Source organism: Protopterus annectens, chromosome 3.part1, assembly GCF_019279795.1.
Source record: "Protopterus annectens isolate FY-2018-M chromosome 3.part1, PAN1.0, whole genome shotgun sequence".
Classification (NCBI taxonomy): domain Eukaryota; kingdom Metazoa; phylum Chordata; order Ceratodontiformes; family Protopteridae; genus Protopterus; species Protopterus annectens.
Genome location: NC_056732.1, coordinates 1,648,181,120 through 1,648,208,228, shown reverse-complemented (window position 1 = coordinate 1,648,208,228; position 27,109 = coordinate 1,648,181,120). Strand labels below are relative to the sequence as shown.

Here is a 27,109-nt window from a genome sequence, read left to right as displayed (position 1 = left end):
CAGGGCTGGTAACTCGGCACATAAAAATCAACTAACAATCATTAGTGGACCGGAGTTCCGCTGTGGCGACCCCTAACCGGGAAAAGCCGAAAGACACAACAGCAGCATAGAATTTAATGGGTCATCATTGGCTGATTGCCAGCATATCACAAGCAGGGATAGACAACGACATTTACCCAACCACTAAACACCTAATTTTAGAATACACAGATAGATTTAGGCTGACTAAAAGATATTCCTCTAACCAGTTATAAGCTTTTATCGAATAATTTGGCCAATAACAATTACTGGGGTCTGATGCTCATTCTTCTCAACACTGATTTTGAAATACTAAGGTATTCCAATGTAAATTTTCACAAGTTTTGACTGTATAAATATGAGGTCAATATAATGAAACTTTTACAGTGCTCATCTGTCTGTTAAATATGACCAAATAAAGTAGTGGTTCTTAACCTCTCACAGCCCGGTATAATTGATGCCATGGCCCAGTACTGGGCTGTGGCCCACGGTATAATTGATGCCAGGGCCCGGTGCTGGGCTGTGGCCCTGTAGTTGAGAACCACTGAACTAAAGCATACAGCCAACAACTGCCAAACCTAGATTCACTCTTTTTTTCTTTTTCTGTTTTGTTATAGCTCACTGTGCAATGGCGAGCTCTGGGAACTGTCCCCACTCCATCACACAATCACACACTTAGAGTCAGAATTGCACTGGAGCAGCTTGTAGGGTCATCATCTTAGCTAGCCTACTTGAGATGTGTGAGTGGGGGCAAGACTGTGGCATGTTTAGTGCCTTCCTTGGATGTTAAGAAGGCTTCCACCTCTTCAGGTACTTCACTTGACACCAAAAAGGAGTAGGAGGTACAATACAGGCTATAAAGGCCTTCTGTACAGGTGAAGGACTGTATCCTTCACAAGTCATCATCTTGGTCCTACACAGCTTGGCCAAACACATACCCATATATAAGAAGTGGTCAACTAAAATCATGTCTCATCAGGCAGGACTGGATCTTGGACTAGTGAGATGAATCACTGAGGGCCCCAAGCCCCAGTGTCGGAGAGGAATATGCTACCTTACTACACTTGTTATCCACAGCTATAAACTCCTTTTCAGAAAGGAAAATGAGGTGATCACACAGAATTCAGCAAAAGGAGGATTAGTAAAAGGCTCTACTCCCTCAGACAAGAACTTGTGAAAGGTAGCTATAATCTTGGAGGATAACTAAACAAAGTCAGTGTACCTTTAGGCTGTCTGGACAGCATCCTTAATGAGGGATGATGACCTAGAGCTCCACAGACCTCCTCTTCAGATATTCTTCAAAGCAGTTCTGAGATGAAATACTGACACTCAAAGCCTGCTCAAGCCGCTTCTTGTACATCAGATGGTCTCTCCAAAGGAGGATCCGGTAAATGGGATGGGGAGGGGAAGGATGAATCAGATGGAGGGAGGGACTGATTTGCTATTCTTGTTTGCTTCACAGACAAGGGCCTCTGGATCCTCTGACTCCTCTTTGGAGCCTGATTGAGAGGGAGTCCCTCCCCGCCATTACTCCACAGGCAAGACCTTATGCACAGTGTTGCATGATGGTGAGCAGGTGACTGACACACAGCTGCAGATGGATGACAAGTAACTGGTGTAAAGCTACACACCAGCCAAAGATGGAACATGAAGGACAGAAGCCTGCACCTAGCCCAGTGCTGGCTTCAGATCAAATTTCCTAAAATGCATTCCAGCAATAACTACTGAGGCTTCCACCACACATCAATGTACCTTCTTGATTTTTTAGACCCAAAGCTATGAACTCTAGTGCTGGATAATCAAATGCCCTCCCCCCCAATCTAGGAATGATCACACCAAATGGGCTTTCGGGAGGACCTAGAAGGACAGACTTCAGCCAATAACCTGGTAACACAAGAGATTAATGCCCCAAGATATGGGTGGTCTGCCTTGATCCCAAGTCATTTAACTAGGTGATGGGTGATGCATGTACCTCATCATATAGCCATCTCCTGGTGGGAGTTGAAGGTGTGTCTCGCTCAGTCCCCTCATCTTCTGCCAAAACAGGGAACCGTCACCAACTCAAGCTCTTGCTTTCTGAGGAACAAGGAGCTCAGCACATTCTGAGAAGTGGAGTTGACTTAACACCACACTTAGAAGGGCTGGGTCAAGAGCCACCCTCCAAGTGTTGTCTGGTATGTGGCATGCTCCAACCTATGCCTGGGGCTATATTGCAAGGGTTAGCACAAAGTCTGAAGAGCATACATCACAGATTTAAGTGTAAATAGGGGGTATATATACTAAATCTGAGAATGATCTAAGAGTATTTGTTATATTTTAAAGTACAATAATCTCAAAGTCATAACATGACTGTTGGATGAGTGCAAAGATTCAAGACAAAACACCCCTGCAGAAACACTTAAATCATCTGTTTTATATCAGAATCACATTGTAATTTTCAGAATGTCGGGACTCATAGCACTCGGTACTGTGGTTCCAATAGGTAGCCTTGTAGTGGACCCACCCCACTGACCGCCAATGTGAGAGGGTCCTTTTGGTGGCAAGGTAAGCCAAAAACTTCAATTCTGTCTAAGAGTGCCAGAGTTGAAATGCTGATGATTGATTTTTTTTTTTTTTAACACTGTGGTCTGCAATGAAACAATAAAAACAATACAACTATTACCCTCAAGCTGCCAGTGTGCATGTGTGTATCATGCATTATGTTACTATGTACATCGGAAAAGGTAAACAGATGTCCCCTAGTATGAGACTTCCAGAATTCTTTGCTAAATGGGCCATGACAGGATTAACAACCAAACAACTAGGACTATCAAGGGAAGTCACTGGTGTTAAAAATTCCATGAGTGACAAATATAAAGAATCCTACAGATCATGGAAACTGACATACAGTATCTATCTCATTTTTCTTCATAACCTACCAACAGAGTGACCTCCTGTATTATGAAACCAAAAGTGACACATCCCTGTCATCTGGCTTCTAGCAATCATTCAGGAAATTTGATGTCTGATATAGTGAGGCTAAAGGAAAAGTATCAAAAGCAAGCAAAGTAGCTACGTTAGCATGATAGTTCAGTAATGCCAATACAAGCCACAGAAAATACTTTCAGAAAATCTTCTAGCAAAATGCCTTCAGACAATTAAAACAGATACATGTTTCAGGCTTACTTATTGCACATCATTAACCTTTAGAAGACAGAAGAAAAATCAGTTACCTCTACACAAGCTCTCATCCCTGAGGCAGCAGCATAGTGCAAAGGTGTGTTTTTTTTGTTATCAACAGCGCTGATATCCGCCCTCTCATATTCTCCCTGATCAAGTTTTGCTCCTTTCCATTTCAAGGCCATCTGTAGGCACAATGCTCTTTTTCTATCATCTTCTGAAGGCCGTGACAGACGTGTATTAAGTGCTCCCTCTGGAACCATGATCTGCGGACCCATACACAAGAGATGCAAAGCAGTTTCATTATGGATATTTCGCTTGTTTGGGTTACCATCCTTGTTTTCAAGAAATGTCCTGTTAACAAAAGTGCAAAACAGAAAAATCAGTTAGGGTACTACAAAACAGAGCACCCACTTCAATGAGTCGGTACCATTAGCTAGTAAAGATTACTTTCAAGATCTAACAAGGAATGGCCTACAAAATTGACTGAACAGTCAGTACTTCAAATAGCCACTGATGGACAGGACTTCTTGGGTAGTACTGTGGCCAACACAATGACTGTACTTTGCCTGCGACAAACCCTTAAGGTAATATTTTGGGGTATCTCAGATGAACAGGAGAACAATTTGGTCGGTTTCTCTAAGGGCATAACAAAAAGCTAAACAAACAGTGCAGGATATATTCCTCAAACTGCTGTGAGTACCCGTCCTGGAGAAATAAACAACAAACTAAGCAACTTGATGTTGGTGCAAGGCTGTTCCCATTTTAAACTGGATTGTCTCTAATGGTTCCTATGTGAATACTAGGCTGTCTTGAAGGGTCATTTTAAGCCTAGCCAATAACCCAAGGTCAGAATTCAACCCTGTACCTTGTGTCCATGAGGTGAAGGCCTTAAACATTATGCCACACCCACCCAAACAGAGCATGCAGTGATGTACAAATATAAAACAATTGCTGGAAAAGGTTTGAAAAAAAGACTGACATCAGTTTCTGGTTTTATCAAAATCATACGATTTCCTACAGTAATAATCCTTAATGTGAACATTAATCAGAAAGTACAGTTTTGTACCTACCATAAATGTAGATGTCCGAATAGGAATGCATCTGCAGTCCTTACAAATGGGTTGTCCTGTCGTCAGGCAGCCCTTCGGTCGGCCGGATTCCAAAGTCTGGGTCTGGCTTCAGCTGGTGTCGCACTTCACCCGACGTCACAGCTGCAGCTTTTCGGGTATAAAGGCATCAGCCGACGCCATCTTCTTCAGTGTTTCTTGCCCCAGATGCCAGTTGCCCCCTTTTGGATAGCTAAATTTTGGATAAATGCCAATGTTTCCAAATAGTAGAGAGCAAACATAAAAAATAAGCATGTATGTACATATATACAAACAAATACACCATAATAGACCCCCCCCCAGCTAGCTATTAGATGGGCAAATACCCTAGGAGTACCTCAGAGGGGAAGGAGGGTGGGTAATCCTGACTGCAGATGCATTCCTATTCGGACATCTACATTTATGGTAGGTACAAAACTGTACTATGTCCTTCAAGGATGCATCTGCAGTCCTTACAAATGGGTAGAATACCATAGCCAAACTAGGGGAGAAGGAAGAAGGAATTATGGTGTAGTTAGGATCCCTTGCAAAACAGCAGTGGCAAACCCTGCTCGGGATCTAGAGTATAAAGGTAAATTATAATGCTTGGCAAATGTATGCACGGAGGTCCAAGTAGCAGCCTCTATAATGTCCTTGGTAGCCACTCCTCATAAGAAAGCTGTGGTAGTGGCTGTAGCCCTTGTAGAATGAGGCCTGATGTTCTCTGGAATTTGTTTTCCATGGTAGGAGTAACAAAATCTGATGCAATTTCCTATCCACTTGGAGATTGTCTGTTTTGAAATTGCTTTTCCTTCCCTTCCTGTTGCATATGCTACCAGAAGTTGGTCAGTTTTTCTATTGCCCTTGGTTCTGTCCAGGTAGTAGCGTAACTGTCTATGTACATCCAGAGTATGCAACAGTCTTTCCCCCCTGTTCTGTGGGTTGGGGAAGAATGTAGGTAGGTGGATAGCCTGGTTTAAAGATACTCTGGATACCACTTTAGGCATAAATGTAGGATTTGTTCTCATGGACACTCTGTCTTGATGGAAGATCAGGAAGGGTTGTACTGCCATTAAAGCCTGTAGTTCAGAAACCCTTCTTGCTGAGGTGATTGCCAGCAGGAAAGCAGTTTTCCAGGATAGGTATTGTAGTTCTGTTGTTGCTGCTTGTTCGAAGGGAGGAAGTGTCAGTTTTTCTAGCACAAAGTTCAAGTCCCAGGCTGGCAATGGTGGTTTCCTAGGAGGTTTTACATTTTTAATTCCTCTCAGAAACTGCCTGAGCAGAGGATGCGAGAAGACAGGGGGATCGAAGCTGTATTCTGCCGAAATAGCTGATGCATGTATCTTGATGGAGGAATAGGACAGGCCTGTATGGAAGAGCTCTGCCAAGTACTCCAGGATGTTGGCTATGTTTACCATTGACACATCTTTCCCCTTTTCAGTACTCCAAATGAGAAATCTTTTCCATTTTCCTGCATAATTCCTTCTTGTTGAAGGTCTGCGGGCCTCAAGGATAATGTCTTTAACCCTTTGGGATAAATTTGGGTTAGTTGCTCTTATGTAATGTTCCAGGCAGTCAGTTGCAGAGTTTTCAGATTTGGATGCAGGGTGTTGTAGCCGTTCTGTGTTAACAGCAATGGGATCAGGGGGAGTGTCCACATTTTTCCCCGAGACATGCTCCTCAGTAATGGGTACCAATGCTGTCTTGGCCAGTCTGGAGCTATCAGAATGATCCTGGGACGTTCCTCTTTGATTTTCAATAGCACCTTGTGCATCAAAGGAAGAGGTGGGAATGCATATGCTGTCAGGCTTTTCCATCTGAAGGATAGATAGTCCACCTTCCAAGCAAGAGGGTGGTACGTCCTTGTGCAGAATTTCTAGAGCTGGTGATTGAGTGGGGATGCAAATAAGTCTATTTGTGGTAGTCCCCATTTCCTGGTGATGGCCTTGAAGATGTCCGGGTGTAGCATCCATTCGTGGGCATCTGTGGTAGTTCTGCTTAATATGTCCGCTAGGATGTTTTCTTTTCCCGGTACAAAAATTGCTTGTAGCTGAATGTTGTAGTTCAGAGCCATATTCCATAGGTCCAGTGCCATCCGGCATAGAGGGTATGAATGTGTGCCTCCCTGTTTGTTGATGTACCACATGACTGTGGTGTTGTCTGTCCTTATCATCAACTGCCCCTCTTGGAGGAATGGTCTGAAATTCTGGATTGCCAGTTTGACTGCCAGCATTTCCTTTAGATTTATGTGCAGGTGCAGCTGATCTTGAGTCCATAGGCCTTGTATGCACTTGTCCAGCATGTGGGCCCCCCAACCGAGGTCTGAGGCGTCCGTTGTGATGGTTTGGCTTGGTTGAATGCTGTAGAAGGGCAAACCTGTGTTTGACTGTAATGCCTGAGCCCACCATAGGAACTCTTGTTTCAGGCATGGGATTAGTGGTATTTTGGTTTCTAGGCTGTGCCTGTGTTGAGACCATAAATTCTTCAGGTACCACTGTAGCTTTCTCATATGCAGTCTGGCATGAGGGACCAGAATTATGCAGGATGCCATGAAGCCCAGGGCTTGCAGTACTTTTCTTGCTGTTAGTTGGTTCTGCTTTGTTAATGCCAAGAAGTAGAGAGGAAGTTGTTCTTGTTTTTCTGTAGTTAGGAATGCCATCTGATTTGTTGTGTCCAATTCTGCGCCTAAGAAGGTTATTCTTTGGGATGGTATCAGCCTTGACTTTTTTATATTGACTGTATATCCCAGGGCTTGTAGCAAGTAAATGACTCTTTGTAAGTCTTCTGTTAGCTTGTTTTTGTTGTCCGCTTGTATCAAGCAGTCGTCCAGGTATGGATAAATTTGGATTCCCTGAAGCCTGCAATGAGCAATTACTGACGCCAGGCATTTCGTGAACACTCTGGGTGCAGTAGATAAGCCAAAGGGCAATGCTGAGAATTGATAATGCTCTGATCCTGCAAGAAATCTGAGGTATCTTCTGCAATTTGGTCATATGGGGACATGCAGGTATGCCTCCTTGAGATCTAGAGTCACCAGCCAAGACTCCTTGCCCAGCATGGGAAGAAGTTGCTGTAGGGTCAGCATTTTGAATTTTGGTACAATGAGGAATGTGTTTAAAGCGGACAGGTCGAGAATAGGCCTCCAATTTTTCTCTTTTCTTGGTACCAGGAAGAGTCTGGAGTAAAATCCCTTTCCTTGTTCCATAGATGGCACCTTTTCCACAGCTCTCATTCTTACTAATTGAGCTATTTGTTTTAGAGCTTCTGTCTTTTGATTTGGTGGTAGGTTTGGCATTCCTCTTTTTCTGGGTAAAGTATGGAAGTGAAACCTGTAACCTTGGTCTATAGTTTGTAAAATCCACTTGTCCCTTGTGATGCAGTGCCAGTTTTTTGAAAATAAGGCTAGCTTTCCGCCTAAGGGTGCTGCTATCTGTTCCCTGGTAGGCGGTGCCAGAGACAAGTCACTGTGTTTGTCCTGTTGCAGTGGTAGTAGATGCGTCTGTGCCTCGCTGGTTGTTACCCTGCCACTGGCGTCCCCTGTAGGCACCCCCTCTGGATTGATTTCTGCCTCTTGAACGCCTATTCCTGCCTCTCTGTGCTTTAGAGGAGTCTGGAAAGGACCAATTTTTGGAAGGCCAGTTCCTGCTAAACCTTGGAGGCTGGACCTGTAAGAAATCTTTCACTGTTTGTACAGATTTCACCTTCTCTTCCATTTTCTTCAGTACCTGCTGAGCAGGAGAACCAAATAAATTGACCTTATCCATAGGCCTGTTCTTTCAACCATGCATGCCTTCTGATAACTGTGCCAGTCATGGCTGATCTAAAGGAAGCCTCCAGTGCATCATAGCCGCATTTTAAAGAATGGTTACTAACCTGCTGAATGTTATGCACCATTTCTAGAACATATTTCTTATCTAAAGAATCATCAGAAAACAGTTTCTTAGTTAACTGATCAAGCATAAACTCCTGATATTGGATCATATGAAAGTGACAGTTCAATGCCCTAGCTGACAGAGTAGCAGAGGTGTATACTTTTTTACCCCATCTCTCTAAGGACCTGGACTCCCTTTCAGAGGGGAGGGGATTTTTAACAGAGGTAGATGCTACTGCTTTAGGCCCCTGGGAGATAGTCTCGGGATCTGCAAAAGGAGCCTTGTATAAATGGTGATGTGTGTCCGGGACCCTGTAGAACCTATCGGGCTTAGCAGGGGCTGGAGGTAAAGTATCAGGAGCAGTGCAAGCATCATTAAAAGCATCATCTACAACAGAAAGAACTGGAGGTATAGCTAAGGGCCTATGTTGTGGTAAATGCAAAAAGGTCCTAAGCCTTTTCCTGGAGTCTGAAAAATCCTGTCCCTGCCACTGAAATTGCTCCCTCATGGCATGTAAGGTTTCCCCAAAGGAAAATTCCTCAGGTGGAGAGGCAGAAGGAATCGACTCTTCAGCATCAGAGTCTTCATAAGGAGAAAAAGGAGCCTCTGGAAGGTCTGTATTGTCTGAATCATCAGAGGAATCATCCGAGGACACTGGCTCAGGGGGCTCTGCTCTAGGTCTCTTTTCTGGAGGAGGTTGAGAGGCCCTGTTTGGATGAGGTTGGGTTCCCCTTATTAAAGAGATGAGATCCTCTGCCAAAGAAAGCATTTGGGAACTGGAGCTGGGCCTGTGAGAGGGGGGCTTAGCAGGCACAGACTTAGAAGTTTTGGCTGCTTTAGCCCTGGCAAAGGCCTTTATGGACATGGCTGCAGGAGGCCTAGCAGCACCACGTGCAGGGGTAGAGACATCCAAGGGAATGGTGTCCGATAAATCCTGTGAAACCACAGCAGCAGGTTGAATTTCAGAGGCCGATTCTACCAGGTTAGAAGAGGCCTCGGTAGAAGGCAGGGATTCGGCTGAAGTTAGAACCGCTTGCTCGGTTTCGGACGAAACCACGGACCGCGAGTGTCGGTCCTTTTCTTTGCGTTTTTTAGCAACTTGCGAAGTCGGAGGATCCGACGGCATAATGTACGCAAAATCAGAGCCGAAAAACTGTTCAGCAAACTCTGGCTGACGTCTAAGCGTCCGTCGGTTAAAAGAAACACAGGCTAGACAAGCTGCTACGTCGTGGTCTGGGCCTAAACAAGGAAAGCAGTAAGAGTGGAAATCTTTATGAGGTATTTGTTTCCCACAAGTTAAACAGTTATTCACTTTTTCTGACATCAGCTGAGGCAAGAAAGAGTCCCCAACGGGGTACTTAGCTTTTTAGAAGTCTTCGAAGTAGTATTCGGTAGTAGTAATCTCTGGATCTGACCGACCGGCACTTGCGAACAGCTTCTGCTTCGGGCGCCACGCGGCAAGAAAGACTGAAGAAGATGGCGTCGGCTGATGCCTTTATACCCGAAAAGCTGCAGCTGTGACGTCGGGTGAAGTGCGACACCAGCCGAAGCCAGACCCAGACTTTGGAATCCGGCCGACCGAAGGGCTGCCTGACGACAGGACAACCCATTTGTAAGGACTGCAGATGCATCCTTGAAGGACATCAAGTCTTTTAAACAGAACATTCTGCAATCACTACTTATCTAACCAACAGAATGTGACCAGTGTTGTGCCATGTCTCAGCCTGACTGTGATACTGCATTGGTATACACAGACTGACTGTCCTATTTCTATTACAGGAGAAATATCCCAAGGTCACCAGCATATAAAAAGATATTGCTACCTGCATAACACCTGAAATAAACAGTCCACCCACATGGAATTTTACTTTATTCAAAATGAAAGCAGAAATCTAATTATTAAAATCAAAACATACTTTCTGAAGCAAAAGTTGGACACCTGAAAACAATAGTCATTTCAAACTGGAATGAAATTCATATATTCACTGATATTCCAAACACCACTGAGTCTTCTTGATAGCTCCCTCCTCACCAGTACCCTCTCTCAGGCAGCACCTCCTTTCTTCAGGAGGTCAATCCTGGAGTAAATTTGTGGTTACACATCCAGTCATCTAGGTTATGGTTAAAAGAAAACAGCAAGTTGCAATATTTAACATGAGGAAGTTTATTCCAGAGGCTTGGGAGGCACTGTGCTATAATCCTATCCTTCCATTATGTTGTATTTATTTACCTGTTGAATATTTAGGTCCCTGGTTCTAGCACTGGTGGCAATACTGCACTTGTGGTGAAACAGGAGATCCAGTACACTTGGGTCTCTAACAGACCCCAGGTCGGCCCACATGCCTCTGATAGAGGCAGACAGAAACTATGCCTAAACCAACATGCCCCCCACATAACCTTTTGAAACTTCCTAACACACTCCTCCAAATAAATGCTCATGATACATACGGACACAATTGGGTTGGGTTTCCCAGCTAGGCTTATAAAGGCCCCAGTGGTCATTAGCTTAGTATATACCTATGAACCTATACGCTCCTCAATACCCCCACCAACAATGTTAACCATCTATTGCCTGTTTATTTTGGCTCTCACTCTCCATTTGAAGACAGCACTGGCCTTGTACATAGCATGTCCTTCCCTGTCTGAGAGAGGTGGGCAAGCAGATGTCTCATCATTAATCAACCATGGTGCACTGGTGCTAACAGCACCTGGAGTGCCAGCTGAATGTTAGTCATCTGGGCTGTAGGCAAGGCTTCATTACTAACAGCATGGAGCGGACTTTTTCTTTCAATATTTAATTCTTATCACCTTTAATTATAACTGTTACCTGTGCTTCAGCAGCTAACCTGCTAACTCTGGTCTTACAGCTAAACATACAATGTAAAGAATATACTCATATTTACTTTTGTATATAACTTATGCATTACATTCAAGTTCCGTATCCTGACCATCAATGGAAAAATGAACTGCTGATAAAACCATTTCCTTTGCATTATTTATTTATTTACATTTGATAACTGGGTAGTGTCAGACTGTGCCAGAAGCCCATTTTCAACGGAGACCCGGGAAGAAAAGCTCCAAGGAAGATTACATAATTATACATTTGTACATATGATAATTACAACAGGAGTTCAAATCCAAGTTCCTTGACAATATCTGAAAGCATATAACAATGGTGGTACAATAAGCTTATACTAGTCATACAGACAAAACAAATATATACATGTACAGTGGATTTAAAAATTGTACACACCCCTGTTAAAATGCCAGGTTTTAGTGATATAAAAAATAAGACCACAATAAATAATTTCAAAACTTTTACTACCTTTAATGTGACCTCTAATCTGTACAATTCAATTGAAAAACAAATCTGGTAGGGGAGAAAATATAAAAAAATAAAAAATATATAATAAGCTGGTTGCATAAGTGTGCACACCCTTAAACTAACACTTTGTTAAAGCACTTTTTAATTTAATTACAGCATTCAGTCTTCTTGGACAGGAGTCTATCAGCATGGCACATCTTAGTTCATAGTTCATAGTTCATAGATTAGTACTAAGCTAACTGCCCTTGCGAGCCATTTTAAGCCTAGCCAATTATCCCTTCTGAGACTCAAACCCTGCACCTTGTGTTTGTAAGGCAAACACCTTAACCATTAGGCCACCCTCCCAATCCCAATACATTGGCCGGAGGTCAGGATCAAACTTTGTACCTTGTGCATGGGAGGCGAACAACTTAACCGCTTCGCTTTTGACTTGGCAATATTTGCCCGCTCTTCCTTGCAAATGCATCCAAATCTGTCAGATTGCGTGGGCATCTCTTGTGCACAGCCCTCTTCAGGTCACCCCACAGATTTACTATTGGATTTAGGCCTGGGCTCTGGCTGGGCCATTCCAAAACATTAATGTTCTTTTGGTGAAGTCATTCTTTTGTTGATTTGGATGTATGCCTGGGGTCACTGTTGTGCTGAAAGGTGAAATTCCTCTTTATCTTCAGCTTTCTAGCAGATGCCTGAAGGTTTTGGGCCAAAGGTGACTGGTATTTGGAACTGTTCATAATTTCCACCACCTTGACTAAAGCCCCAATTTCAGCTGAAGAAAAGCAACCCCAATGCATGATACCGCCTCCACCATGTTTCACTGTGGGGAAGGTATTCTTCTGGTGATGTGAAGTGTTGTTTTTGTGTCAAACGTACCTTTTGGATTTGTGGCCAGACAGTTCAATCTTGATCTCATCAGACCATAACACATTTTCCCACATGCTTTTGGGAGACTTGATGCATTATTTTGCAACTTTTAACTGGGCCTGGATGTTTTTCTGTGTAAGAAAAGGCTTCCGCCTTGCAACCCTACCCCATAGCCCAGACCCAAGGAGAATATGGGAGATTGTTGTCACATGTAGCACACAACCAGTACTTGCCAGAAATTCCTGCAGCTCCTTCAGTGTTGCTGTAGGTCTCTTGGCAGTCTCCCTGACCAGTTTTCGTCTTGTCTTTTCATCAATTTTGGACGGACATCCAGTTCTTTGCAATGTCACTGTTGTCCCATACTTTCTCCACCTTTTGATGACTTTCTTCACTGTGTTCCATGGTACATCCAATGCTGTGGACATTTTTTTGTACCCTTCTCCTGATATCTTTCAACAATTAGATCCCTTTGATGCTTTGTAAGCTCTCTGCGAACCATGGCTTTTGCTGCAGCAGGCAACTGAGTAAATGTCAAGAAAATCCTACTAGGACAGCTGAACTTTATTTAGAGTTAATCAGAGTCCTTCACTTGATGGTAGGTGTGCACCCAAGAAGACTGAATGCTGAAATTAAATGAAAAGGTGCTTCATCAAAGTTTTAGTTTAAGGATGTGCACACTTATGCAGCCAGCTTATTGTACCTTTTTTATTTTTTCCCCTAACCGATTTGTTTGTTTTTCAATTGAACTGTACAGGTTACAGGTCACATTAAAGGTGGGAAAAGTTTTGAAATGATTTATTGTGGTCTCATTTTTTTATATCACAAAAAACTGGCATTTTAACAGGGGTGTGTAAAGCTTTTATATCTACTGTGTGTATGTATACACACACATTATATATATATATATATATATATATATATATATATACACACACACACATTTCCAGGATACAAATATCAGAAACTGAAGCTAAGAAGGCTCAATTGCCAAGAAATATTGACAATGGTGGTGGAGAGAAGGAAATTAGACAGTAAGGGGTTGAATTAGGTTAGCCTGGTGGAGAACATGCGCAAAACCTGTGTTTGGTGAAATATTCTTTTAGGGGCTGTTTAAATGAATATGGCTTGTATCATTTTAATTTCACTTGACATGATAGATCAGATTTACTCTGAAGTGTTTGGTTTAATATTTAAACCTGTTTAATGATACTGGAAATTCTATTCAATTCCTTTATCCTGATGTTTGCAAATTTAATGCTGATTTACTATTATTAGCTGAATCCTCAGTGCTTCCTTTGATTAATGCTGTAACTCGGCTGTGGCTGAAAAGGGGCCTTGTACTCCATTCCACCCACTTTCTACACTACAAAGATCAGACAGATAAACAAGGCTGAGTCTAAGGTTAGAACAGAGCTGGCTGGCTGTTTGGCTGAAGTCACTGGGACTGTGGGACCTAAACAGTGCTAGAATTCTGGCAAAGAGAACAGCGTTAAGTTAACTTTAGAAAGAATAACAGTAACCGGGTCAATAAATAGGGAACATCAGACCAGCTTGGGCAGACATTTATGACTAGTTTTGCAAGAACATTTTCTGAGGCAAAGAAAGAGAGAAAGAACCAGTTCCTGATGCTTTTGACCATGACTATAACCTGGCATCTTTTAACAGAAAGGAGGCAAGATACAGTACCAAAGGCCTTCTAAATGGCCATGGACGGTGGTGACAGTCACCATTTCTAAACCAGCAGTGCTGTAAACACATTACTGACAAAATGCAGGGTTGTGCTCATACTGTGATCAAACACAATGCAGATGTGACCAATGAAAGTTATCTGCATAAAGCAGAGCGCAGAGGCCAGGGTTTTCTAATATAACAAGATTAATAATCAGGGAGGACAGGGGCACAGTACTGAGCACTAGGAAACTCCTGTTTCTTTAAGGAAAGCATACTTTGATTGCAAGTGTTGATACATAAAATAGATTGCAACTGAAAATGGGCCCAAGTGTCCGTTGAGCTTAACTGCTCACAACAGAAAGGAATAACCATCGAAGTAATCAGAATAAACAAACAACCTAGCACATGAAGGTCACTTACAGTAACCTGACCCAAGAGTTAACTTAAGTTTGTCGTAAAGAAAAACTTGCAATGAGGACCTTTTTCTAAGAAATCTGACTCCCAGGACAAAACATGGAAAAAAGTTCCTTGCCCCCTCAAAATGCTCTGCATTTGATTCTCCCCAAAAATGTCTGTGATCCCAGCATCCATGGTGACAGCCCCACTTGCCCCCATACAGGAACGACCCTGCTTATGTTTCCATAGTTATAACCATAGCTGGCATAGTGGTACTCACCTTGCTGTAGATGTGCAGTTATTTGGCTTTCCTCATTATAAGTTAAGTCTATGTGAAGCATAAGAAACACAAATGCAGCAAACAAGCTACATATATTTATATCTATCTGCATGCGAGCATGCACATACACTTAGCAAAGCAATTTTAGGAACTGCTGTGACTGCAGGGAGCAAATCCTTAAAACAGTTGTCAAATTTTCTCTGCATAATGCTCACCTTGGGACGTTAGGTTCCCAGAGTGGAATGAACCGATTTAGCCATGTTCATATATCTCTAAAGACATGCTTTTGTTTCTTACTCTTATTTTGAGTTCTTTCATTCTTTTTACCATAACAGTTCTTCACCTTTTCTTCAGAAGGGGTACTCAGCTTCTGGCAAGATTTTTTATATGAATAACTCTATTGTTTCCTGTATTATTTTGGTTCAGTACCATCTTAATGCCATATTATTCAATATCATTTTTTAAAAGTTTTCTTATCGCAGTTAACCTACTTCTATTGTCTATGTATGCTATAAGCCATACTATGTCTAATTAATAATGCTATTTACCTGCATTGTGCTTCAGCACTTTTTATGTTACATATATTGATTCTTTTCGTAACTAGTGTATTTTCACTTTTGTAACAAGATCATGGCTGAAAAATGCCTTTTTCGGTCTGAAACACTAAATACAATACATGCATGCATACAATGAGTTTTAGAGCTTCTGTATTGCTTACCATTATATACTATACAACCCTAACATGCAACTTCAACCACTTGTAACAGTCTCAGTACTCATTACTAAGCAACTGCTCCCAAACTGAACTGGAAAACAACCCCACATATTCCTTACACGTTTATCTAATAAATTTGAATAAACTACAATTAAACATTTAATGAAACATGCAAGTCACCATCACCAAAATGACTGTATACTTATACTTATCTAGGCTACCTGATTTTATTTATTTCCATTTGTTTACCAGGAATGTCAGTCTGGGCCTAAACTGGCCCTTTTTTAGCGAAGGCCCAGGGAGAAAAGCTCCACAAATACAATGGCCCAAAAGTTCAATTGTAGTACAATTACAAAAGCAATTTAAGGAATGCATAAGGTATACAGAAATCAAAAACAGTAACATGACAACAAGATGAAAGTTGTACTATTGTACTGTCACTAAAGGCAATTACAGGAATATATATATTTACAATATAAAAACTTTGATTTGCTTTTAGTCAACCATAGAAAATACATACAGTACATAAATTAACCAGAAGGAATATAAGAGGAAGGAAAAGAATTACAATAGTTAGCTTTGGTAAACATATGGGACCTGCTGAAAGAAATTAAAAAAAAAAAGCTGGGCGAGATAAAAGAGCAAAGGATGGTATTAATAACCCTTTGCTGGAGTGCCAATGGAAAATAAGACTGGAAAAGTAGGAGAAGAGGAATAAGAAACTAGGTGTACTAGGAAGGAAGAGAGTAGCTCATTGTAGAAATGTTATCAGGTTTAGTACAGGAGCAGAGCCAAGTATTCTTGAGGTGTTCCCTAAGTAACATAATGGTTTCTTGACTTTCTGACCTTCAGAATTAATTTGTTGGAAGACCTTAATGTTTTGCTGCTAGAATAGGGTTGAACTAGTTTGCTGATAGATGGACAGTTTTCAGGATGAAAGACGGTAGAATGAGTTATTACTAGTTGGTTATAGGTTATTATACAACGACCCCCCCCCCCCATTAATATTCTAAAACATGCACGCTGATTGGTCAGCATGCCTGTTGTAAATCAGGCTTATAGTAATGGAAAAAGGTCCGGTCGCCCGGACTTTTTCCATTAGTATAAGTCTTTTTTTTTTTGTGTGTTGATTGTGTTGAACAGCAATGGAGAACGGAAGAGCTCCATTGCTGTTATCTCGCTATGTTAAACAAGTTTAACATAGCGAGATAGCTTAAAAAAAAGCAACGGAGATCTCCCTTTCTCCATTGCTTTTTTTAAAGCTGTCTCGCTATGTTAAACTCTTTTAACATAGCGTGACAGCTTTAAAAAAAGCAATGCAGAAAGGAAGATCTCCGTTGATTTTTTTAAAGCTATCTCGTTATGTTAAATGAGTTTAACATAGCGAGACACGTTTTAAAAAGCAATGGAGATCTTCCTTTCTCTGTTGCTTCCACACACAGCTCTGATGTACTGCGTAACCATACGCATGCGCAGTACATCAGAACTACCGCAGTATACTGGACAGCTGCGGAAGGGCAGCAAGGAGGCATTATACAATGTCATTATTTAAGAAAAGTATTTTTTTTTCTTAAATAATGTTATTGTATAATAGCAATAACCCATTTCTGGGTGTGGGTAATGCTGGATTTACCCACGGTTGTCTTTGTTTGGCCACTCGGGCTTCGCCCTCGTGACCAAACCACACCAACTGTGGGTAAATCCAGCATTACCCACACCAGGCATGGGTTATTGCTTAAATAGGTGGGGGAATTCCAACCAGTTGAGTTGGTGTAGTGTGCTGCAATAGTGGGTTCTAGAAGGTTGGTTGGTGGCAAATTTGGCTACTTTACTGTAACATGATTTGGGTTTGGTTAACTCACATTTTCTTAAGTTAGTGAAAATGGGTGAGGCATATAAGAGTGTGGATAGAAGGGGAGAGCTACTAATGGTGTGTCTGATGGAATCAGTTAGGAAGGACTTTATTCTATACAGGGAGCCTAGTCTGATATGCACTTTCTTAATGACATGAGCTAAATGCATGACAAATTTAAGGTCCTTGTCTATGGTAACTCCTAGAAGCTTTGTAGAATCAACTGGCTCGATAAGGGTATTATTAGATGAATGAATGGTGAATGACATAGGGTCTAAATATTTTTTACTATTGAAGAAAAGCAGTAGTTTTGTTATAAAAGGGTTAAGGATCAATTGTGAATTTTTGAGGTATCGATGTCCAGGAAGGATTGCTGGGTTTTGATGAGAAGGCTAGACAAGGATGGAGTGGAGCATATAAGGGCAGAATCATCTGCATACTGAACTAAAGCAGCATGTTGGGTTGCAGAGTTTAGTCTGTTTGTAAATACGGTGAAGAGAAGGGGTCAAAGAATGGATCCTTGAGATACATCAACAGAGATGGGTAGGGAGAAGGATAGTTCATTTAACAGCTTGTTGGTGGTCAGTTAAGTAGCTGATGAACCATAAAAGGGTTGAGTGAGGGAGGCTAGCTCATGAATAAGTTTATTGTAGGAGACCATGTCAAAGACCTTAGATAAGTCGAGAAATCTGGAGGAGGCAAGCAATCCATTGTTCCTATGCTGGTTCACTGTATTAATGAAACTAATGAGGGCAGTTGTGGTACTATGTTTTGGGTAGAAACCATGTTGGGTGGGGGATAAGAGATTGTTTTTCAAGAGGTGGTTAAGGAATTGCAAATGAATACACGTTCCAGAATCTTAGCTGAGGAGAGAGTATGGCAATGATTCTGTAGTTAGAAAAGTCTGAAGAGGGGCCACCTTTATGGAGAGAGATGACATGTGACATTCTAAAGAGAAGGAACATATTTGCTCAGTGATGGATTGATTTATCTGGATAGATATAGAGGTATGAAATAGTTTGTGCAGGTAGTGGTCCATGTCATTTTGCTTTTTAGTTTACTGAACTGGGGCAACATACATGAGGTTCTGTGATGGACTGGAGAGGATGGTCACTCATAAAAAAGACACTTCTGGTGACTCACTACAAATGATGATTAAAACTACTATATACACATTTTAATTTTCATACCTACTCAAACTTGGCAAATAGTAGAACAATCTAATAAAATATGCCTTTGAACCATTCTACCCAGTATGTAACAGCAAGTGTCACTGTTTTCTAATATTACACAGAAAAATGAAAGATTTTTTCCGGTGTTAGTTGACTTTCTACTCCTGAAACTATGCCAATGATACACCAAAATGCAGTTCGCACAAGCTTTCAACTCTGCTGAAGAAATTCTGCTGTCCATATCAGATGAGTAGAACTATGAGTATCTGCCTATATATTTTTAGTGAATTCCTAACAGCTATATTAGACAGCATTAATCACTTGACAAGGCATTGTTCTTAGCAGTCTTTCAGTGTAGTTAACTGTTACAACTTCATATGCAAAAAGACAATGCCCTTTTGAAGAACAAACCAAAAGGAGGAATTGGCATAATGGTTAAGGTCATTACCTCACAAGACACAGGGTTTGAGTCTGGGCTCTGGTTACTGACTAGGCTTGTAGTTGCTCTGTAGACTGACAGCCTAGTATAATCAAGTCTAGGTCCACCACCTGCCAGCATTTCTCCTTATTTCTGCCACTAATGAATTTATCACTCACCATAAGGCAGCTAAAAAGGGTGAAGCAGTGAAGAAAGGATTCCACCTCAGGCATTACATCAGTGTTAAATTCTGCTATTCACATGTACTGTGGAGAGAAATACTTGTAATGGACAGTGTTCGCAGAAAAATGAATATCCTGACATGTTCTGTTTGCAAGGAACAGAAGCAGCATGCCCTCACAAAGACCCATCATGTGTGTTCATTTCCCTCAATGCATTCGGTAATTACTGCTGACACCACAGTACAACACAGAATCAGGCTGCAGGAAAGGCTGTGCTGCTGTTTCGCACACTGCTACTACAGTTCAGGCTATATAACATATCAGTAAGTTGGGCACACAAGTCACACACTACCAAGTCTTTCTTTTTTAGGCATTAGTCACATGAGAAAAACCCTGATGTTCTGCCCTACGCTGTGTCTCTTCTTAGCCACGAAGCTCATCAATTTCTTCAGCAGTTGGAGTTTACAAGATCATATACACGACTCCAAGAGTGGTCATAAAAAGATTTGTAAAATAAGATAACTCTCTTTGCCCTACAGCTGAATTACTCCTACTAAACTCCACAACACTGCATTCTGTAGTAACAGTTAATTTTAGGCAGCAGCATCCTATCCAAAATCTGCCTGTTTTGTTATCTTGGAGTTTCTGGGAATTACTTACAGCAGGGGCTTTTGCTCTGTTACTATTGTGAATAAATTTCCAGTACCAAAGTGAATTGCTGATTACGAAAAAGACAGCAGCTTTGAAAGCCTGGTAATTAGATGTAACTAATTATAACTTAGATGTCAAGCATAAGTTAAAATGGACACAGATGTTTTTTGTAACATCTCTAGGCAAGACTTTCTTCTGCTAAAGTGAAAAATAAAACACTCATCTATAACGTTTTACAACCTCTTATTTGTACTTTATTTTTATTAAATCTATTTTTACTGAAATATATCTCTTCAGTTATAGTCAAATGTTGTAAAAGTCAGTAAAATCTCCCAAGATTTTGAAATACTTAAAGCTCCTTGATTTTTCACAGCCCTCTCCAACTCATAAGTGCATACTGACCACGTGGTCCATTGTCAATCCTCAAAAAAAAAAAAACATAGGCGACAACATTCTACAGGTGATTGTGCAGATAGACAGATACAATACACACATGCATGCATACTTATACACGCACACCTACATAACACTATCATCATCAACTGTGCTCCACTGAATGCACATTGAGTTGAATGTATGTTAAAATATCACCCTTGGTGCAGAACGCTGTGGGTTTTATTCCCACACACCAGGTAAACAGACAACTGACTCTGCGATGCAGTATAAGGGGAATGCTGCACTCCTGTATGTGCTGTCCTTTGGATGAGATGTTAAACCAAGACCCCATCTGCTAGAGTTGGTGGTAGCTCAGGTGGATATAAAAGATCTCATGGCACCTATTGAAAAGAGTAGGGGTCCTTTATTGATAAACAGAAAGAACTCTTATTTACAACATATTTACAAATGTACAAATATATACATATACAAATCTATTTATACATATTCATAATTTCCTTTGCAGACTAAATTTTCAAACCTATTAGACTCCCACTCCTTTTTCCATAACCATCAGCTAATTTTACTTACTATTGTTGCTTAAACCCATTTACCATTAAACGTAATTTCATTTACTCTTTCATTCAATATAACATAAAATAAATTTGTCCAATATATTTTTAACTTCTATTCTTATAACCATATTTAATCATATCCATGTTTATTTTATCCACTTTTTTTATATCTCTGAAAAAAATATTCTTTATGTAGTTTTCCCCATAACTTTTTACTCTTTCACATTTCAAAAACACAAGTTCTGTAATTTCTTTTTCTTGACAATGTAAACAGCAAATGTTGGCGGTATGACAGGAAAGAAAGAGGTAATTGGGAACATATTTTCTGGGAGTGCTGCGAGTTGGCAGACAAAGGATTCCCTGCAGGATGCACTGTCAGAGATGCTGGGTGGGCAGATTGGTGCGACAAGGAAGATGATTTTTCGGAGCTATGATACAGAATCGGAACTGCCCAGACATACTGAAGGGGCTACGCTGAGACAGATGACTGGTGTCAGAGCTATGGCCTCAAGCTTAATGCCAAAAAGTGCAGTGTCATCCCCTTTGCTAAAAACTCTGTACCCATGAACTATCACACAGGCAGAAATCTACTTAACACCGAATGTGTGATAAGAGACCTTGGGACCCAGGTGGACCGTAGTCTCTCCTTTGATAGTCACATCGCCACAGTAGTCAGGAAGTCCTTCTACATGGCAAACCTCATCATAAAAAGGTTCTCATCCAGGAAAAAAAGAGGTCATTGTTCCCCTCTACTCGACACTCATTAGACCCATTATAGAGTACAACACCCCTTTTGGAATGTACCTCACAAGACATCTGCAGCAGCTGGAAAGGCCACAGAAGTACCTCACAAAGAGGATTACTGGCCTCAAACAAATGCTCTACACTGACCATCTCAAAAACCTCCAGCTTTACTCCGTAGCATATCGCCTACTCCGAGGTAATCTCTGCCTAACATATAAAGCTATGTCAAACCCAGAGCTACTGGACATGCTACACCTAAAGAAATCCCAATCCCTCAGAGCTACACGCTCTAGGGACCTAAACCTTGTCACCACAATAAACAGGACATGCTGGAGGGATAGATTCCTGTCCCAGAGACTTCCCATACTCTGAAACAGGCTACCCATCTATGTTACGCAAAGTTCTTCATTAGCACTCCTCAAGAAAAATCTTGATGAGTGGATGGGAAATAAGAAATACACTCCGGGGATCACTTCTGTGTCTCTGCTCGACAGTGGCACAAGAAAATAACTTTCTTGGATGGCGTAAGCCAGGGAACCTTGTTGGCTAGGCTTACGTAGGCCCTTGGGCCAATAGCCTAGTACCTACCTATGAACTTATGGTAAGCCCTTGCTGTGTCTAATTATGGTGGCTGCCAAAAAAGCAATTACTAGAAAATGGAAACAAAAATCTAAACCAACTATACAAGAAGTAGTGAATATAGTAACCGAGATAAAACAAATGGAATTGAGATCTTTAGAAAACGGTAGGAGCAAACTACATAGGAAAATGGGAATTGTGGGAATAATACATACAGGTGAGGAATGAAGTTTAAAAGAAGGCAGGAATTTAATGCTCTATGTAATGTTTGACTGAAAATGGTTGGGTAGATAAGTTATGTACAATGTTTGCAGCTGGAGATGTATCATTATGGTTTGTGATGTAAAATGCTTGCAACTAGGATTGTGTCAGTGTGGCTTGTTTTCATTTGTATAACTGTATGACTGCCTATGTCATAAGTGATGGTTTAATAAAGATGTTTCTTGTTTAAAAAAAGGGCATGAACTGAATAATTTATGTAATGTTACTTGGCTTATATGATATACAGCAATATATGTGAAGTATGATGTTTATAAATATGAACCTGTTAATACAGTTTGATTACTTTTATATAAATGCAAATTTGCCTATGTCACAGGTGATAATTCAATAAAGGTGTTTAAAAAATTTAAACATATTGTATCACTTTTCTTTTTATACAGCATATTTCCTTTTACTGGCAATTTACCTATTACCAGTCTCCACAAAAAATCTTAACATTTTACTTTCTGATTACAGCATTTGCTCCTTATTTTTATAGCTTTAAGTTTTTTTCACTTGTTAGATTTTCCTATGGTTGTAACCAATAATGTTTTATCATTACATTCTAATACCATACTTTTCTATCATTTTCTATATCAAATTTTATTTTCCACAAAAAAAATGTTTTTCTTGCTAACATTTTTTTTCATTTATACACTCTCTTTTACTACTTTTCATACCCAAACATTTATCATACATAAAACCTTCACTTAACCATTCATTCAAAATCTTTAACAAATACATTTTTTGCCAATTCCTTAACTTTTTTCATACCTTATTCTATCTGGTCCTGCACGTGACTCTATTTACTTTTCTTAATATTTTATCTAGCTCATTTAAATAAATCTCCTGTTCCAACCCTTTATTCTCTTTTTCTGTTAAGGTTTAAACTTTCCATGTTTTTTTCTTAAACACTTCTTGTACATATTGTACTACACTATTGATAATTTTTTCCTGAGTTCTTTCTATTTCTCCTTTTACATTTTTATTTCTCTCTCTTTACACGACCATCTTTTTTACTAATCTGCTTAAGAAACTTGGTGCTTCTCTTTTTCTTCATAAAAATAGGTCTATATCACAAGCTTAATTGAGCAAATCGCTATTCAAAGAAACCAATTCAGCAAAAGCTCAAGTGAACGATCATTTCAGAGAAAAGTTTCCAAGGGAAAGGATGTTGTTGGCCATCACTGGGAATTTGCCCATTCCCCACTGTAGTGCAATCTCAGAGTTGGTATACTTAGTTGGGGGGGGGGGGTGAAGCCCCCCACTTTGCAGAATTTTAAATTTTGTTTTGTTTGTTAAGGTCAGTAGCTGGCCCACTAGTTTTTTTTCCCCCTAGGAAACTTTTCACTGAAACGATCATTCTCTTAATTGATCTTTCGCTGAATTGTGTGTGATGAATAACAATTCGCTTAATTGTGTGACAAAGTGATATAAACCCGTAAAAATATCTTTGCTTGTATAACAATTCTTATATTTTTTTCTTGATTTCTTTCATATAATTCTTTTTCAAAATACTTTCTAAATCTTCCAATGCATTGTTATATATTATTTTATATTTTCTTTCTCTACTTTTCTTACATTATATTGACACTGTAAAAAAATATTTGTTTTTATATTTTTCCTGAAATATCAGCCACCATTCACACCAATGTTTATAAAATGTTCTCTCAGTAACATGATCTTTCCATACCTGTATTACTAACCTCCTTTCTTCTTCTTTCCATACTTATTCATTTATCCTTTTTATATATTCCTTGTTTTCCTTTATCTCAGAAAATCCTGTTTTAAACTATCCCCCCTTCTCCTATAACTAAAGCTTCTGATACTATAAAATAATCTATTTCAGTTGTATACATACCTCTTTTCTAAGTTCAAAACTTTTTGTCCCTAAATTTTAACTTACCACATCTTATAACTTCCAACATGTTTCTTATAAATGTCCTTTCTTTTAACACTTGGCTCTTAAATCACAGTTAAAGTCTCTGGTTATTATAAAATTCATATTTATAACTACATTATCTAAAATCTGATGAAATAAGCTTTCCTTTCTTTACAGTTAGTATAAACATAATGTCATAATTCTATAAACTTATTCTTTCCATTTTATATCTATAATGGTTAATCTTCCAATTTTTGCTAAAGTTACATCTAATGTCTTTACAGAATTTCTACAGGATACAGCTATTCCAGGACATCTCTCATTTCCCAGATTCCAGATTATCTTTCCTTCCCATAGTTTCTCTGTTTATAATCTTTCTTCATTTGTTAAAAACCTTGAGTCTAACATAATGACATCTTCATCACATGTATTACACCATTCTAAAATCTCTATTCATCTTACTACGTTCTTATTCACATTTACTGAAAGCACTCTAAACGTTTTTTATTTTCCCTTTTCCTTACATGGATTCATAACTTCATAGGGAATTGCTAGGCTAGCTTCTTTAAAAGACCATTCTAAGCCTAACCAATTTTTTCTCTTTCTATTTTTAACACAGTATTACAATCCCGGCTACCTGTCCACTAACCCCTTTTGTCATAAACTTTTGCAATGTCCAGCACTCCTTTACATAAAGTTTTCAAATGTCCTTTCAGTGTCTACTTCTGTTTGAAATTGTACATTAATTTTCTTTTTTGTTCCCCTGTTAAATGCCTTTATCAGATAAAGATAACATGGGTTATAGTCTGTCTTTTCTTCATATTCTCCAAGAACATTTTCCATTGGAAAAACGGTCTGAAATATAATGTCCCAAAATAACTCTTAAGAATAAATGCTCTTATCTCATACACCCAAAGGAGCTATTAAACTGTTTCACATTTCATACGTGTTGATTTCTGTCTTCTTTACCTTGAATTCTTACCACATAATTCCATTTTTCATTTTCTTCTACCTTCTTTTTGCTCCTCACCTTTTACCTTCTTTTACTTTCTCTGTGTTTTTTTTTCTTCTAGCTCAACACTATTCTTCAGGATTATCTATGCATCTTCCTTTTGTGTTTTCTCAATAATGCTCCCCAGGAAGCATTTACTTCATTTCCTGGCTCACTCTCCCATCATCATTCTTTTAAGTAAATCATCCTGCAACTCAGGGGGTTGTAATTATACAGCCATCATTTGCTAACTCATCTCCATCAAGCAGATTTCTTAGAAATATCTTCTCAGAATCCTGCACACATTCTGCAGTCACAATATTTGCTGTCTCCACCATTTTCCTCACCTTCTCTCTCGCCATCTGCCTCCCTGTTTCTCTGAGCTGCCTCTGTTCCTGAAATAGAAACAGGAAGTGCGCCTACATAATGGGACCCACTCCCAACAAGGATGAGTAGCAGAAGTTCCTTGATACTACTGCCAAATTTCCTCTAGTAGTACAAATTCCACCTCTGGTCTCTGCTGAAAACAGGCCAGTAACCTACTAGGACCAACCTGGTCAACAAAGAATAAATAAAATTAAATAAAAATTAATAAAAAATAACATATACAAAAACCTTTCTTTCTTAGTTTTTGCAAGGGGTTAAGCTCCTTGTACCCCGCAACTTACACAACTGCAATTTCTGCGACCTTGAAGTTTGGTATATGTAAGTAAACTTACCATAACAGTACATATTTAATGATGATTTTCTTAGTTTTTGCAAGGGGTTAAGCTCCTTGTACCCCGCAACTTACACAACTGCAATTTCTGCGACCTTGAAGTTTGGTATATGTAAGTAAACTTACCATAACAGTACATATTTAATGATGACTGCTGTGACAGCCTTAACTATATGGATTACATCCTGCAAAGGATACAGCAGTCACCCAGTTTCCAAAGCTTTAGTGCACCTTCCACATGCACAAACTGTCAGTCGGCTCTAGCTAAGCTGACTAAAAAGACGGGTTTAGGCTCCATGCCCTTCACAGTTTTCATGCCAACAGAAAGAGGAAGGCTAAGTCCTGAAAAGACAATGCTAGGAACAATACATAAGACTTTACACCCTGGCGTAAACACCACACCAAAAAGTAAGATGGATGGAGGGAGCAGCTACTGTAGCAGTGATCATGGTAACTTTATAACACAAATGCACTATGTACATCATATTGATCACTGCTGCAGTAGCCTTAGTCAAATTGGTAGACTAACCTAGCTAACTACATTTGGGAGGTGGAAGGAGAAATGTCCCGGAGCCCCTGGAGAATAGTGCTAGCAAAGTATGATCTAGACCTACAGAATGAACAATTGTTATCAAAGAAACCCTGTCCCTGTGGAAAATGAGATACAGTCAACTCACCATAAGAACTAGCAACTCAGCTAACCATCTTGCAGAGGTTAGAGCAAAAGTGTTTTCCATTTTAAAATCTTAAGTAAGCCAGCTTAGCTGGATCAAATGGAGCAAATATTAGCTTCTCTAACAAAAAATAAGATCCCAAGGAGAAGTCACCAGTTTTCTGACATGAGAATGCATTGAAAGAAGAGGATCCATAGGCAGACATGCTGAAAAGGCAGATGAATGAACCCTGACGGAGGACTAGCAAAGTTCCTCATTAGCACTCTTCAAGAAAAATCTTGATGAGAAATAGGAAATACACCCCAGGGATCACTTCTGCGGCTCTGCTCAACAGTGGCACAGGACAATAACATTCTTGGGTGGCGTAAGCGAGGGAACCTCATTGGCTAGGCTTACTTAGGCCCTTGGGCCGATAGCCCAGTACCTACCTAAGAGCTTACAAGACAATAATTCACACAAATATTGTAAAACCAGAAAACAACTAGCCCTGAATGGGTGCTGGTTATGTTATTGACACCAGCTAGAAAACCTTCTCCTTTTGATAATGTACGATTTTCTAGTAGCACACTTACTTGCATCCATTAGTACCTGCTGCACGTTCTCAGGAAACAAGTGCCTAAAAGGAATTAAGACATTATCCACACAGTCAA

The 27,109-nt window shown here is 40.0% G+C and overlaps 1 protein-coding gene across 1 annotated transcript in view; it reads right to left on the bottom strand.

Annotated features, from left to right (window-relative positions):
* ANKIB1 (ankyrin repeat and IBR domain containing 1) overlaps window positions 1–27,109 on the bottom strand; it is a 2,275,843-nt gene that overhangs the window by 1,387,661 nt on the left and 861,073 nt on the right. Inside the window, 1 exon segment of the mRNA XM_044067672.1 lies at window positions 3,231–3,531. Within this exon segment, the coding sequence (XP_043923607.1) occupies window positions 3,231–3,531 (301 nt within the window).